This window comes from Colobus angolensis, unplaced genomic scaffold (assembly GCF_000951035.1).
Source record: "Colobus angolensis palliatus isolate OR3802 unplaced genomic scaffold, Cang.pa_1.0 Scaffold13, whole genome shotgun sequence".
In the NCBI taxonomy this organism is placed as follows: domain Eukaryota; kingdom Metazoa; phylum Chordata; class Mammalia; order Primates; family Cercopithecidae; genus Colobus; species Colobus angolensis.
This window is the reverse complement of record NW_012114252.1, coordinates 19251635-19268342: the sequence shown is the minus strand read 5'-3', so window position 1 is coordinate 19268342 and position 16708 is coordinate 19251635. Positions and strand designations below refer to the sequence as shown.

Sequence of the window (16708 nt, the reverse complement as noted above, 5' to 3'; positions counted from 1 at the left end):
CAAGTTTCTCCTACTTGGGGAATTCCTTTCCTTTCGTCAAGTCAGTATTTCCTATGTGCTTCCAATTAGAAATCAGTGAGGCACTTCACAAAACTGAATTAAGCAGGCCAGGGCTCATTCCAATTACTCCACTCCGGAACATCTGTTTTAACCTCACAAACCAGCTTTAGGTAAATTACTTAAAATGTGAGCAGGCAGAGTGCGCCGTACAATCGCAACTCATCTCCACTATTAAAAGAATTTCATCATCAGCAAAGTTATCAGAGGTTAAGGTGACTACTATTCAGAAAGAGAGAGAGAGAGAAGGTGTGTCTGTATAAAAGGAAACACTAAGTGGCTAACAAAGAAAATGTATTCAAGCTGAAATTTCAATTAATATTAGTTATTGAATATAGACTTTACTTAATCTTCAAATAGTTATATTTCAGGGTGGCTAAATTTATCAAGATTAATTTCTTGAGAGTCAAAGTATCTCTTTAAAAAGTTAAAATATAGCAATGAGTGTTTGGAGCCAGCACTCATTCCTTCCTAGTTCAGAAGCTAAAAATGATTGATTTAATTTAATAAAGAGGAAATTATAATGTTAAAGTCTCTCAGAAACTCAGCACTTGCATACCCCACTTGAATTACATATACCTAAGTCCAATGGTGCATACTCTACATTGCAATGAGTAAATGTCTCTGAAAACCATGTGAACTATTTCAGATATAATATTTTAAAAGTCTAATACATCACTACTTTTAGTGATTCAACTATGATTTCTCATTAAACAAATGGTTCTGCTCGCATGCCACAAAATAAATCATGTGTCATCACTGCAGTTTTCTATATCATTTTCCTTGTATTTCTTTTCTGAAACACTCCTCTTCCATTTCAATTCAGCATTTCCATTCAACCTCATAATCCTCCTCTGCCTGTGTCCACAACTCCTCAGTCTCCTTTTATGGCACTTTCCTTTTACACAGTTGTCATAGTTGTATTTGTGTGGCTATAACAGAGTATCTGAGACTGGGTAATTTATAATGAACAGAAATTTATTGCTCACAGTTCTGGAGGTTGGGAAGTCTAAGATCAAAGTGCCAGCAGGCCTTAGTCTCTCTTCTTTCAAGATGCTCCATTAAACGTTGCACCCCTCCAGAGAGAAAGATCATTATATCCTCACATGGTGGAAAAGCAGGAGAGAGAAACACTCCTGCAATGTCTTTTTATAGTCGTATTAATCTTTTCATGAAGGTGAAACCCTCATGGCCTAAACATCCCTCATTAGGCCTCATATCCCAATTTTGCTGCACTGGGGATTAACTTTGCAACACACAAATTTTGGGGGGACACATACATAGCAACCACTAAATACGGTGTTGCTCACAATATATTGCCTTTGATTGAAATCCCTTTCGTTTGTGCATGATTTATTTTAGTAATACATCCCAAATGCAAATTATTTCCAGTGCTAACAAAGTCCTTGCATGTGCCAAGGTTTCTCTTGGAAATCTCCAGGATGATTTCCTGCAAGAAGCAGTCTCAAGGGGTGTGACCACTCATCTACTATTCACACATTTATTCAGTGATCCACTGATAAAGGCAAGTATGTATTACGTTAAGGCATTTATTGATTCTCTCATTAAATAAATAGTAACTTAGCCAGTATTCTGTGTTGGCTCCTGTCTGAGATACTATGATATTTTGATAAGCCAAACAAATGTTCCTGCACTCAGTTCTGACAGACCGAAAGGTGATACAGACGAATGAACTGACAACTACAGCAAGTTGCGGTAAGGCTGCGTTTGTGATATGGGACATGCAGGTGCTTGTACAGGGACAGGAGAGGAACCGTCATATGCAAATTCCCAGCATTAGGAAAGACGGCCAGTGAAGTGACATCTCAATGTAGCTGTGCAAGGTAAAGTTTAACAATTTCAGGAAGAGCAAAAATAGGCTATATGTGGTGGTGCATTCTAGAAATGGAGATACATTCAGTATAGCTTTACCCTCAATTATGATGGGGCGAGGCAGAAGAAATAAAATGCGAGACTGAAGCAGGGCCTCTGACACACAGGGACTTATGAATGGTGCTAAGGAATAAGTATTTTATTCCAACCGCAATGGAAAGGATACTGTGTTGACAGGGTGTGATTACGTCTGCCTGTGGAATGATTACTGTAGCCTTGTCATTGAGAGAAGAGTGGGGGAGGGGGATAAAAACCTGCCAGAGGCTGATGGGTTAACCCAGATGTAGAGATGCTAGTGTCCTGGGCGAGGAGAGAGGCAGTGAGCAGGCACAGATTGACCGGTGATGATTATAGCTTAAATATCTCAACACAATCCGCTGGGTAGAGAGTTTGTAGGCTCAGTGTTCTGGTAGGCACCAGAGAGGAGGGAGAGGTAAGAAAATGGCAAAGGACTAGTTTTGTGATGAATAAATGACAAAACAGAAGAGCCACAGACAGGGATGGGAAAGAGAGAGAAGATGATGGCTTTTTTTTTTTTTTTTTTTTAAACAAGTGGTGTTAGAGGACAGAAAGAAAGAGACAGCCGTTGGGTACACGCGGATGCAGAATTTGGGAGAGGAACAGAGAGGAGGATTGGGCAGCCATGAGCATGTAGAGAGCACTTGAAGCTGAGGGCATGAGAATATTTCTCAAAGACATGGCAAACATCAGCTAGAGCCTAGGACGGTACATGAAGCGTGTCAATACTGCATGGCCAGAGGGGTAGGGGCATAATCAGACTGTTTTCTCCAAGCAAAGAAGAAATAAACATGCAAAATAATTCAAGCTCTGAATATATCTTAATTTTTATATACCTGGGTAAAAAATTGTATTTGAGAATAAAAATGGCTTTTTAAACATTAAGATGTGTGAGTTATGCCATACAAAATACTTTGGGAAACAAAAATACTTAGATTCCAGCATTTGTACAAATATTTTCTTATCTTTGGGTATAGTATTGCCAATTCTGTTGTAAATAGTACAGTAAATATATACAAGACTAGAGTGAAATTTTACTTCACGTACAACTCATGAAAGAGTTGTAAAACCAAAAGACTTATTGCTCACATAATTTATTCAGTTCCTAGTTTTTGAGAGGAACAAGCATCTCTTTTGTTTTCCACTGCAAAAGTGAATATGTTTATAAAAGGCAGTTTTAAAATACGTATATCATCCCACTATAAACGTAAATAATAAGTACAGTTATAGATTGTGAGCTACCTTCTTCTCCATAAAGGTATTTACATTTATAAGGTCTTTATAAGAGTGAAATTACTGTGAATGTCTCTAAAAATGCCATTAGTCTCTCTAAAATGTTCACATTTCTAAAGCTTTTTGCCCTGAACACAGATACAATATATTTACAGCAAATTTCTTCAAAGAGAGTTATAAATCTTCCATGCATATAAATTGATACTCACATAAACCTGTTTCTAAAATATAATTTCCAAAGTGCATACTAAATGATATCTTTGTAGGAGAACAATTTTTTAGAATAATTCTAGATGTCATATACTATCTTTCTTGGCGAATTAATTGAGATGCAATTTACTCAAAATCTTCTATTATCATAAGTCTCTCAGTAGTTTTATCAGTCTGAGTAAAAGAAGAGTATCTTGGTTTTGATGTCTTATATTCTAAAACAAAAGCCTCATCTACACTCAGTATTTCCAATTTTGCATCTAATTCTGGGTTGGTTGCCTTTGTCTTTTGGTCACTCTGCTGGACAATGGGCTATCACAATGGACAACTCAAAGTCCGTTTTTCCGGAGCAGGCATTTGAGTGGAGACACTACTTGACTAGGCTTAATGGAACAAAGTAGTAAAGACACATGATCTTCAGACACTTTCCTTAGTACTAAAATGTATCAGAAGTAAGAAGATTAAAGGCAAGTCTAGCGAAGCAGAGGATAAAGATAATGTGTTTTAAAAACCTGCCTCATCTGCACATTGTAAATGGCCATTTCTGGAAACCTTTGAGTAAGATATCTGTCTGTACCAATCTAGCCACCATCAGTGGATCAGGACACATGCTGACTGATGATCCATACACACACGAGGCATTCACCTTCATGATTCGCAAAAATCTGCTGACCTAAGTAAAAGTCTCCCCTTTCTATAGATGCTTATCATTCTCAATAATTGGTGGCCCCAAGGTCGGGCTCTGTGGAAAAAGAACAGTCAAGGCTTGTTGAGTTCACAGTCAGTGAGCGGTGGGGCTGGTACCCAGCGCTGGCCCTTTCTATTCCAGTGAGAAGGCCATGGAGGCCTCAAAGCAAAGCTGGCATAATGCTTGCTATAGTTTGGATGTTTGTTTGCACCAAATCTCAAGTTGAATTGCAACCCCCAGTGTTGGAAGTGTGGCCTGGTGGGGGTGATTGGGTCATGGGGCAGATGTCTCATGGCTCAGTGCTGAGTGAGTTCTCATAAGATCTCGTTCTTTAAGTGTGTGGCATCTGCCCCCACCCGATGCATACATCCCCCAACTCTCTTTCTGCTCCTGCTTCCACTGTGTGATGTGCCTGTTCCTGCTTCACCTTCTGCCATGAGTCAAAGCTCCCTGAGGCCTGCCCAGAAGCCCAGCAGATACCAGTGCCATGCTTGTACAGCCTGCAGACTGTGAGCCAATGAAACCTCCTTTCTTTATAAATTACCCAGTCTCAGGAATTTATAACAATGCAAAAGCTGCCGAATGTAATCCCTTAAATAAGCAGAATCAAATGCATGAGAAAATGGAAAATAGGAAATCTTTAAAAAATGAAAGCTAGGGTGCGTTTACATTTTCCGGTCAACTGTTTTGTAGCTGGTTTTGAAAAAATGAAGCAGTGGGGAAGTGTTTCTTAACTGACTTATCATGAATAAATGATGAACGTTGGAAACCTAGCTGGCACACTGGAGAGGGAGTAATAAAAACAATCTTAATTCCTTTGCATCTGACAAAGTAAACATGGCTTCTGAATCATATTTCTCATGTAAGTTCATGACTGTGTTTCTCTAATTTGAAAGAACAGATTAATAAAAGGTTGGAAAGTTTTTGGAATGTGACAGGTAAAGGCAGGTAATAACACTGATAACCACTCATTCTCTCTGCCTTATTTTTCGGTGATTCCTGTGTCTTACGACTTTTGAGGGACAGGAATCTCTAGGAAGCTTTCTGAAAGAAGTGGCAATTAGATTGGGCTCATGGTCCCTCTACCACTGATGCACGGCCTGTATCATGTGTGGCATATATGTTAATCATTAAAGGGTTTTTTACTGTTAAATCTAACTATATAAATTAACATTTAAAAATCCATTTTCATAACTCAAACTAATTACAGAATTTTTTACCACATAATACAAATTTTATCTGGCTGATCTTGTCTCTCAATTCTTACTATATAGTATAGATTTATTAGAAGCATAATTTCCTGGATAGAAGCTTCCATTTCTGGCAGAGCACGGTGGCTCACGCCTGTGAATGCAACACTTTGGGAGGCCGAGGCAGGTGGATCACCTGAGGTCAGGAGTTCGAGACCAGCCTGGCCAACAGGCCAAACCGCTGTCTCCACTAAAAATAGAAAAAATTAGCCGGGTGTGGTGGTGAGTGCTTATAGTCCCAGCTACTTGGGAGGCTGAGGCACAAGAACTGCTTGAACTCAGCAGGTGGAGGTTGCAGTGAGCTGAGATTGCACCACTGCACTACAGTCTGGGTGAAAGAGTAAGACTCCTTCATTAAAAAAAATAAATAAATAAAAGAAGGTTCTATTTCTGCAGAGCAGGATTTCTTAGGGGCTTCTGGAAGGTCTATGCCTAGTTTTCATAGAGGACTCAACCTCTGAAATGGTAGGGATACTTTTTGTGTCTATGCATTTCTGAGAAAAAGGTCAGTAGCTTCATCTGATTGCTTGAGGGATAAAATTTCTGATTCTAATCAGAATTTCGGATTCTAATCAGAATCTAATTCTTTATGCCTTGGTCATTACAGCTTCCAGAAAGTAGAAAATAAATATCTAGATTCTCCTTACGAGTCAGGAAACATTGATTACCTTTAGACACGCTCAACATGTAGAGCCAAAGACTGCAAAAGATACTTTATAATGGAACAGCTGCAGAAACGTATACTCATTTCCCTGCTTTTCAGGCTGGTTTCATGTGAAAACAATGACACATTAATGTTCTTGTATCATTCTTTACCAAGCTTTACAAGACTTTAAGAAATTAGAATTTTTATTTTTATTTTTTTTTTTTTGAGGCGGAGTCTTGCTCTGTCGCCCAGGCTGGAGTGCAGTGGCCGGATCTCTCAGCTCACTGCAAGCTCCGCCTCCCGGGTTTACGCCATTCTCCTGCCTCAGCCTCCCGAGTAGCTGGGACTACAGGCACCCGCCACCGCGCCCGGCTAGTTTTTTGTATTTTTAGTATCTACCGTGGTCTCTATCTCCTGACCTTGTGATCCGCCCGTCTCGCCCTCCCAAAGTGCTGGGATTACAGGCGTGAGAAACCACGCCCGGCCAGAAATTAGTATTTTTAGAAGAAGAAACAGCTGTTTTAAAATTCACCAACTTAGACTTTTCTTCCTGCTCCTCCACGTTTATTATGACAATAACCCGGGAACAGTGAGCGCCTCAAAAATAACTGGTAGAGGAGACGGTGCCACGGACGGCTCAGAAATTTAAAAGCATCATGATGGAATATTACGAGCAAATATATTGAACCAATGGGAGAGCCTTGAAGAAACTGATACATTCCTAAAAACCTGCAACCCATCAAGACTCAGTCAAGGAGAAATAAAAAGCTGGAACAGACCAGCAATAACGAGACTGAATCACCGTAGGAGCACAATTCAGGGATATTTAGTAGACCTTTAAATATATGTATTGAATAAATGGATCTTTTTTTACAGGAGGTGCTGTCAAAACAATGTTCTTTTTAGTTTGAAAGAACTTCCCCATGCAGTATGTTTTTTTTCTAAAATACATGAAATGCAAACACTTTCAATTCTTTTGACAGTTACACTGCTGAAATTTATGATAGATTATTTTACATAATGATTAGTCTCTTAGAGATCTAACTTACTGCAAATTTACTAGATGTGATTGTTACCCCAAAGTAATGTTCTGAAATGAACACATTAAGTTAAATCTCCATATATGTGTAAAACTAAGTTGCTTTTCCTACTATTGTCATGAATAAAATATTAGCTGCAGAAAACACATAATTATTATAGATTCATGAAACTGTAAGCTTATGAAGTCTATATAATATGAAAAACATTTTAACTCCATATTATGACAAATGTTTATAGATTTTGATTATTTCTTCAATGATTTGACTACAATATTCAGATACACAAGGAACATGTTTTTGTGGGCTCCTTCTTGTATAAGCATTTTCCTTTAACCATAAAATTATTTGTTCAGTAGGAAGATACTATTAAAAGTCAAATTACAATAATGATTAGTACATAATTTAAAATCAAATCAAAATTGAATATGAAATTATTCATTAATTATATAAAATTATTTTAAAAAGAATTCAGAACATCACTCTACCTGGCCATATTTGGCTGCCAAATGGAGGGGAGTCCAGTACTGATCATCCACTATGTTCAGGTCTCCACCATGTTCCAGGATAAGAGACACCACCTCCTTGTAGCCACTCGCACACGCCATGTGTAACTGCAGTGAAGAGACGTCTTATTATCCATTTTTTTAAAAGTAGTGGTATTCATGCAGTTCACTCAGTGGTTTAAAGAGAGCTACTTAATGAAATGTTGGATCTAAAATACAGAGTCCATAAAAACAAAAGAACATACACGAAATTTTATTTATTTGGTATAAGTGGGTGTAATTATCAGTCTTTGAAAGGATGCTTATGGTTATTCATTTTCCTTCTGACTCTGATAGTGTGCACTTTTTCATGTAATTCCCATCCCCCTCCGAGAGTTCCATTTCAATGCACTCTGAATATTTTAAAATATAGAATATAATCATTGAAAAGCTTACCATTTCTTGCCCAAAGGTAACATATTTGCTGATTAGCTCTATATTCCAGGCACTGAACTTGGTGCTATACAAAGTCATTCAAAGAATAACTAAAAACAGGAAATGTGATCATTGTGATGCTTCTGTATGTGTAAAAGGCACAGGAACACTAAAAAGGATTAACTAATCCTGGTGGTGGCTTAAAAATGATTGCGTAGCTACCATTGTAACATTCTCCCAGTTTTAGTTTCTTTTTTAATTATATTTTTGAGACAGGGTCTCTCTCTGTCACCTGGGCTGGAGTGCAGTGGTGGAATCATGTCTTACTGCAGGCTTAATCTCCAGGGCTCAAGTGATCCTTCCCCCTCACCCTACTAAGTAGCTGGGAATACAGATGCATGCCACTAAACCCAGCTAATTTTTTTTGTTTGTTTGTTTGGTAGAGACTAGTTTTAACCATGTTGTGTGTTACCCAGACTAGTCTTGAACTCCTGGGGTCAAGCAATCCATCTGGCTTGGCCTCCCAAAGTGCTGGGGTTACAGGCATGAGCCACCACGTCTGGCCCCAGATTAGTTTTTTAAAGGAATCTTAAGCTTAGAAATAAGGCCTTTGGAACAATAGTTCCGAGAATTTTTTACATTTTTCAGGTGAGGGAATTCCCGTTTCTAAGGTAGCAGCCTTTATTTCTATATAAACTCTCATCACCCTCTAATGAGGTTACTAAGCAACTACATGATTTCTTTTATAAACACAAGAATTAGGAAGAAGAAACTATCAGAAAAAGAAAGAAAAAAACCTTAAAAGTAGTAAAATCAATGCCATCTTCTAGGTTTGATAGCATGTAATTTTGTAGCTCTGTTCCATTGTGTTTTTATTACAAAGACAAAATTAAAGTCAAAAAGGCTTATTAAATGTGTACATTTTGATAAAATTTAACAAAAACATTTATTTTTATACCTTTGGACCTAATCAGGCTCTTCAATCTACAGAGTGTAAATATATGTTTATTTCTTGTAACTCAACTATATTAGAATAAATATATTCATCTAAATTAAGACACTGTTTCACATAGATTTTCCCAGGCTTGCTACATACAGAATTAATCCTATTAATATTCTAGGAAACAGTCCCAAAAATGATATATCCACAAGTATTTTAGAAAATATAATTTTATATACTTGCTATCCTGGAGAATTAATCTATTCATCTGCTTCTAAACTGATTCTACATTATTTGAATAATCAATTAATGATTGGCAGTTACTCTGTGCTATATGCAATAATCTGAATCTCAGAGGAAACTAATTTTTAGCATAAAGCGGAGTCTACAAATGGAATCAAGAATGAATCCATTTTCTGGTTAGCAATTGATACTAATGATGCCAAGTTCGCAGGGCCAATCCCTGCAAGATTAGGTTTGCTTTCCATAAAGCAAAAATTGGCTCTCACCATTTAGAACTTAGTCCAGCCCTGGGCCAGTCATCACAAGCACAGCTGGGAAGGAAGACTAGAAGTCCTAGCTAACTCACTAGAGACTCCATCCAAAGTTTTACTACCAGTAACCTTCGTGGAGGCTGGCAAGTTTACTTCTAGGTAATCCCAAAACCAAAATAAACAAACAAACAAAAACCCTAATTGAATACCTCTACTTAATCACATGAGATAACCAACTTTTCTATTATCATAATACAATAGCAGGAGTTAAGAGCATTATCTTCAGTCTACTGGCAATCAACTTCTGAATCCATAAGCAAACAACTAGCCCCCATGGGATATAGTTTCTCATCACTAAGAACATGTTAGACCTAGAGTTAAAAGATGTGAAAACAAACAAACAAACAAAAAACACCAAAAATACTTATTTATGAAATGGAATTGATGCTCCTACTACTTGTCCTGACTATGACTGGAGGATATCAGGTGCCCAAATGTAACAGTGTTGATCACTTCTGTGTCTCAGAACAGTCCTCTCTTGCTACTTTAAGGGTCTTGTGAGAAACACAGAGATGGTGATCATTTCTGCCGTGAACCAGCAGCAGCATATTTGCAAACACAGTTCCCACAAAAATTACAATTTGGAAATCACCTATGTAGCTACAAAGCAAGACAGGTGGTTGGAGTGGCTTCTAAAACTTTAGGTATAAAAGCTGTGAGTTATTTCTTCTAATCTTTACCATCTGTGATATGATTGTTGCCCTTATTTTGCAGATGGAGAAGCAGTGGTTTAGCGTTTAGGTAACTGACCCAAGGAAGAAGCATGGTCACCAAGATCTGAGGCCATGCTCTGCAGCCTGCAGCGCTCAGACTTGAAATAGCACAGAAGATTGGACACACAGTCACATGGTGAAGTCAAGCCACAAGGATAACACTACCCTACGAGGCTCCTAATACATCTTGCATTCACACCATCATTTTTGTATGTTAATATAATTTTTTTCTTCTTTCTGTAAACCACTTCTATGTCCCTCACCCTTCCACATACTAATTTTATATTAACATTTAGTCTCTGGATGATACACAATATCTATATGCTTTCTTCAGCTTTCCCATGGCTCTCCATCAGTGCAGGCACAGTCTTGTTTGGTAAATGTGGCATATTGCCTCCTGGTGTGCTTTGCAAAACCATCACCAAGTCCTAGTGTTTTTCAGCTATGAAAGCACGGGAGAATCCCAGGCTCCACATTTGGGAGACTGAGTCTACTCTGGAAGGGATCTCCTCTAAAAGTGCCCCTCAACACACACATATCCAGTGTGACGTAGGCCTGGGAAAGACAGACAACAGGGTCATTCTGTCATTAGAACATCTTCTCTTTTTATGATCCTATATAAGGATAAGTTTTCACTGCATCAGGTCAAAGCCCCCAGCACTGTGCCCATTTCATATTACAGCATCTCAGCCTTTGACAGCCTGTTCATTTCATTTACTGATAGTGCTAATTGCTAGAGAACATGCTATACCAATGATTTCTGAAGTTTGAGATTTTCCATTTATTTTCCCAAATAAAAGACAGTTCTGATATTTGAAAAATAGTACCTCAACCCAATATTTATAGAAATTAAAATAAGTAGCATTATCATTGTTTTCAGTGCTGGTTCTCAGCTGAATCAATCGCTCTGGACAGGGTTTAAGGCAGCACAGAGCCAATGTCCACAGATTAAATACCAAGAGGGCCCTGCCTGGGTTTTAAGAGCAGCACACTCTTGAGCCCTTTCAAGCATGTATTCAAGTGAAATCCAGAAAGGTTTTCCTAACTTTAATTTACTTTGTATTTATTTTTCAGAGTTTAAAATATGTAAAATACAAAAAGACATTAAAGATACTGACAACTGGACTTTCTGGATAAATGCTTCGTTTTTCAGATTCTGGTGATTTCTTTCTATTTATTGATGCAACTCTCTTTATAAAAGCAGGACCCTCAAACAACTGAATAACAAGAAAACAAATAACCCAATTTAAAAATGGCCCAAGGACTTGAACAGACACTTGTCGAAAGAAGATATATAATTGGCTAATGGGCTGAAGCAAAAATGCTCAGCATTACTAAACATTAGGGAGTTGCAAATTAAAACCACAATGAAATATCACCACATACCTGTTAGGATGGCTGTTTTAAAAGATGACAAGTAAGTATTGGCAAGGACGCAGAGAAAGGGGAATATCTGTATGTTACTGGTAGAAATGTAAGTTAGTACAGCCATTATGGAAAATGGTATAGATGTTCCTCAAAAAACTAAAAATATAGCTACCTTATGATCCTGAAACCCCACTCTGGGATATATCCTAACGAATGGAAGTCACTCTGTCATAGGGATATTCATACTTCCATGCTCACTGCAGCACTATTCATAATAGCCAAATTCAGTGTTCATCAAGAGGTAAATACATAAAAATGTAGTATATATACATAACGGAATACTATTCACCCTTCAAAAAGAAAGAAACCCTGTCATCTGAAGCAATGTGGATGAAACTGAAGGCCATTATGTTAAGTGAAATAAGTCAGGCACAGAAAGACAAATACTGCGTGATCTCACTTCTGCGTGAAATCTAAATCAGTAAAACTCATAAAAGTAGAGAGAAGAATGATGGTTGCCAGGGACTGGGGAAGGGGAAGAGAGAAAATGAAGAGTTGTTGGTCAAAGGGTGCAAAGTTTCAACTAGACAGGAGAAATATGTTTTGAGATCCATTGCAAAGCAGGATGACTATTGTCAATAAAAAATGTATTATACATTTTAAAATAACTAAGAAGACATTTCAAATGTCTCAACAAAAAATGAAAAGTGGTGGATAGGTTAACTTCGTGTGATTTAACCATTTCACACTGTATACATATATCAAAACACCACATTGTACCCCATAAATGCATGTAAGTATTATTTGCCAATTTAAAATAATATTAAATAAAATTAGAATCACTGTGTACCTAGCAATTTATTTTATTCAAATATAGTTAATATTTTCCATGCTGTTGAATGTTTGGATCCCTTAAAGGCTAACTTTGATCGAGAGCTCACTGTGTACGAACTAGACAATAAGCTGAGTGATTTACACTCACGGTCTCCTTGGACCTGGTTATCTTATAATGTGGCACTCTTATTATTCCGGTTTCAAAGATGAGAAGATGATAACTCAGAGTTTAAGAAGCCAGCACAAGTCACAGCTTGGAAGTGATGGAGACTTCCAGGATGAGCACCAAGTTGGGTCTCTCTGGCCTCTTTATCATGGTGCTGCTGGGCTTCTAAACCCTAGATTTTTAGGAAAGCATAGTATACAATTATACAGACACATTTTCATTGACTGGGCTAATTCCTAATTGTTGGATACTTATGTAATTACCATTTTCATATTGCTTTTAAAAACGATTTTGTTGGTGATTATTATGTATGTCCATAGTGATTTCCTTCTGATACATCCTGATTCTAAAATAATGAGCATTTTTTCAAGTTCCTGCGGCATGTTGCCATGCAGAGTTCTAGAATGTACCAATTTACCCACAGTCCAGCAGTGTATGAAAGAATGCATTTGCACAGATCCTTAGCTTTTCTGGTCTTCAATATTGTTTATTTCTAAAATGATTTCACATAATTTGCATTTAGTTAATTCCCAACAGTGGTCCTCTTTTCATATACATAGGCCAGTTGGATATTTTTCTTTCGTGAATTGACTCTTGTTATTGCTTATTTTCTAGTGAGAGGTGGTTATCTTTTTTATTAGTTTCTACGAACTCTGCATATTTTGAAGATATTAAAATTTTGGGAAATCGGTTGCAAATATTACTCTCAGCAAATTACCCGTTGTCTCTTAATTTTGCTTACTCTTTAATACAAAATGTTAATTATAATTTTTGGCATAATCAAAGATAACATTTCTGTGTGTTTTCATCATATTTTTACATTGTAAGGGTCTTTGCCAGAAGCTTAAGTCTTTTCCACATGTATAACTTGGAAAATATGGTTTTTTTTTTTTTTTTTTTTTTTTTTTGAGATGGAGTCTTGCTCTGTCGCCCAGGCTGGAGTGCAGTGGCATGATCTTGGCTCACTGCCAGCTCCGCCTCCCGTTCTCCTGCCTCAGCCTCCCGAGTAGCTGGGACCACAGGCGCCCGCCACCGCGCCCGGCTAGTTTTTTGTATCTTTTTAGTACAGACGGGGTTTCACCGTGTTAGCCAGGATGGTCTTGATCTCCTCTGTTGTTTTTAATTATCTTACCCTTGTATTTGTGCATCTGATTTTTCACTAATCTGTATTTAAAATGTTAAATATTATTATATATTCCCACTGAATCTGTCTTATTGAAGCTCTATGACTCCTGCCACTCTGAAGCTAGAAGATCATGCTGAGGCTAATGCTATATTTTAATAAAAACTATGTTAGGAAGAAATGAAAACTAATCTTGAGGACCATTCAAATACCTCCTAGGTTCAGTCAGGATTGTTGGCCAATAATTTCAGGTCTTGTTCATCCATTGCATCATAACACTAACACAGGATTTTTACTACCTCAGCTTTGACAGAAGTATGAAAATACTACAGATCATATCCCAAAGTGAGACTCTATACGTAGATCGGAAAATAGTTGCCCTAAAACTTCTCAGATGACTTTTGAACTCTACCTCGAGACTGAGGTCTCAGTAGGTCAGAAGTAAAAGACAAAATGAGACAAAGTGTTGAACAATTATTAAAGAGCACTCTTAGTGTTAGTAGTCGACTTTCCCTTTCCACTGTGTGTAGATGGTGGTGTCAGGGTGGATGTGAGTACCTCCCAATTTTATGGCAGAGAAAGGCTGTAGAGACCACGCTGAGAAGCTGCATATCCTGAGTAGTCTGATGGACATATAATAAACTGGTTTTGATTCGTGCAGGCACAAAGTAAACGGCAAGAAATGGGCTGGTTTACCCATGAAGCTGTGGTCATTTCTGGTTCTATTTTAGGAGGTGCCTCATGGAGCAAGCACAGCTTAGCTGAGGGAATCTGGAGTGTCCCCAAATTCCCGAAAGCCGAGTGAGCATAAAGGACTATTTGGAAGAGTGCAATATTGACTTTTAATATTATGATGATTATATTTCAACATAATTTGTTTTCTATGCCCCATTTGTTATTACATTTTAAAAATTATTTTGAAAGGCGATCCATGGGCTACACCCAAGGGTCACTGGGAAGTATGGCACACAAATTCGACAACTCCTGACTTAAGTTGAGAGTTTTAATCGTAATATGGGATTGGACACTTTAATTTGAGGTTGGTTTATGACATAAAGTGACTACGGAAGTTGTATTCTTTAAAAATGACCATAAAATCAATGGCCGTCTCCAGCTATAAGTAACGGATGAATCAGCATTACTGAAATAAAGGTGACAAAAATAAAATTGCTTGATACTTGCATCTCCTGAATAATTCTTTCCTAACAAGGCAAATAAATAAGCCTCAAGACCAGATGTGATATATCAGATTATGTGCTAACACAGTAAATAATAAAACAACGTCTTCATAATATATATGCTAGTTATTACATTAATATTTTCAAAAAATATATTCTCAAACTGATGAATTCATTTTCATATACTCTGTAACATGGTGTTTATTAAAATTGTATCATTTTCTGAGGCTCCTATTTACTTTAACAAGAAAACAATGTAAACTAAAAGATCCCTTTTTAAAAAGAGATATGTTATGTTTGGTTATTTTGCTGCAATTCTAATAAAGGAGGTAAAGTCAACTCCAAACCTGTCCTATTAGAAGTTTATTCCCATTGAACCTTTTGTTGTTAGTTTCTTCTCTTTTGCACATAACAATTTAACAGTGTGAAAAATTATGCTTAATTTTGAACCACAACTGACATTCCAACTGAGGTATGGAAATCAATCTGTGAACAAAAGTGTCTTCTTCCCCTTATCGCCATAATAGATAAATACACTATATATCTTACAGAAAAGAAAACACAAGGAAATGACAGTTATTAACATACACAGACTAACCAATTCAGACGTGTGAATCAAACCAAACCACTGGCTGTTAAATGCTGTAATTTTCAAGGGACAGCATCCTAGTCTTTTATTCATTGTTACTTTCTTGTTAAAAGCTCAAAAATGATGACCACAATATTTGGTTATTTTAGAACAATTATTTGCAACATTTACGCTCTCCGTTCAATAAAAACAAGGTCATAAGGAAAGTCAAAATTGAAAATACTTGAAAATCATAGCAATTTATTGCTCTGTATTGATTGTTTCAATAGCTTCTCTACTGAAGTGTGTATGCTCTTTTATTCAGCAGTGGTTGAAGTATGCATTTTGTTTCTACTTAGCAGTGTTTTTTTAAAAAAAATATGAAGTTGTAATATATTCTACTATACAAAGAAACAAAGGCTCTATTGCGTTTCTATTATGTGTTAGGCATTAATTCATTACACGTAATAAATGAATTATTAATTAAATAACTCACACCAATCAGACTTTTGACCCTAGTAGTCCACTGAAACTGTCCTCCAAGAGAAAGCCAATGACCTCCAAGTTACTAAGTCCAATACCCAATTCACAGTTCCCATTTAACTGACCACTCAGCAGTATTTGCTAGTCTGTCATTCTTCCCTCTTCCTCGAACTTTTCACTTGGCTCTGAGGACATTTTGTCCTCTTGGTTTTCCACCTTCCTTACTGCTTGCTCCTTTTCATCTCCTTTCTGGAGCCTCCTCTTCTTCATCTCCATGGCTTGGCCCCAAATTTCTTTCCTTCTGCATACAAGTAGTGACTTCATGCAGTATCAAAGCTTTCAATATCATATATATGCTAATGTTCTCCAAATCCTTTCTTTCATCTAGAGATCTGAATTCCAGACTCCAGCATCCAACCACAAACCCAACAGCTCCATTAAGACGGCTAAGAGGCACTTTAAACTTAGTATCTCCAGAACTGATGTGATCTTTCCTGCTTTAGGTTTGTGTCTTCTTCAGCCTCATCTCATTTGATGCCATCTCCATCACACTGGTAGTTTAAGCTAAAAATGCTTAGTCATTCTAAAGCCTTCACTTTATCTCACACAACACATTTATTAGGAGGTCTAATTGCACTACAATTCTACCCCTGTTGTCTGAGCCACATCACTGATTGCCTAGATTACTGGAAAAGCCACCTAAACAAACTCTCAGGTTCACCCCTGTCCTTTTCAGTCAGTTCTTTTAAGTTCTAGGGTACATGTGCATAACGCGCAGGTTTGTTACATATGTATCCATGTGCCATGTTGGTGTGCTGCACCTATTAAC

The 16708-nt window shown here is 37.4% G+C and overlaps 1 protein-coding gene across 1 annotated transcript in view; it reads right to left on the bottom strand.

Moving 5' to 3' along the window:
• The window catches only part of MYO16 (myosin XVI), a 653675-nt gene that overhangs the window by 427585 nt on the left and 209382 nt on the right, over nt 1-16708 (bottom strand). Inside the window, exon 7 of the mRNA XM_011933947.1 lies at nt 7521-7646. Within this exon, the coding sequence (XP_011789337.1) occupies nt 7521-7646 (126 nt within the window). The remainder of the gene's footprint in view (nt 1-7520; nt 7647-16708) is intronic.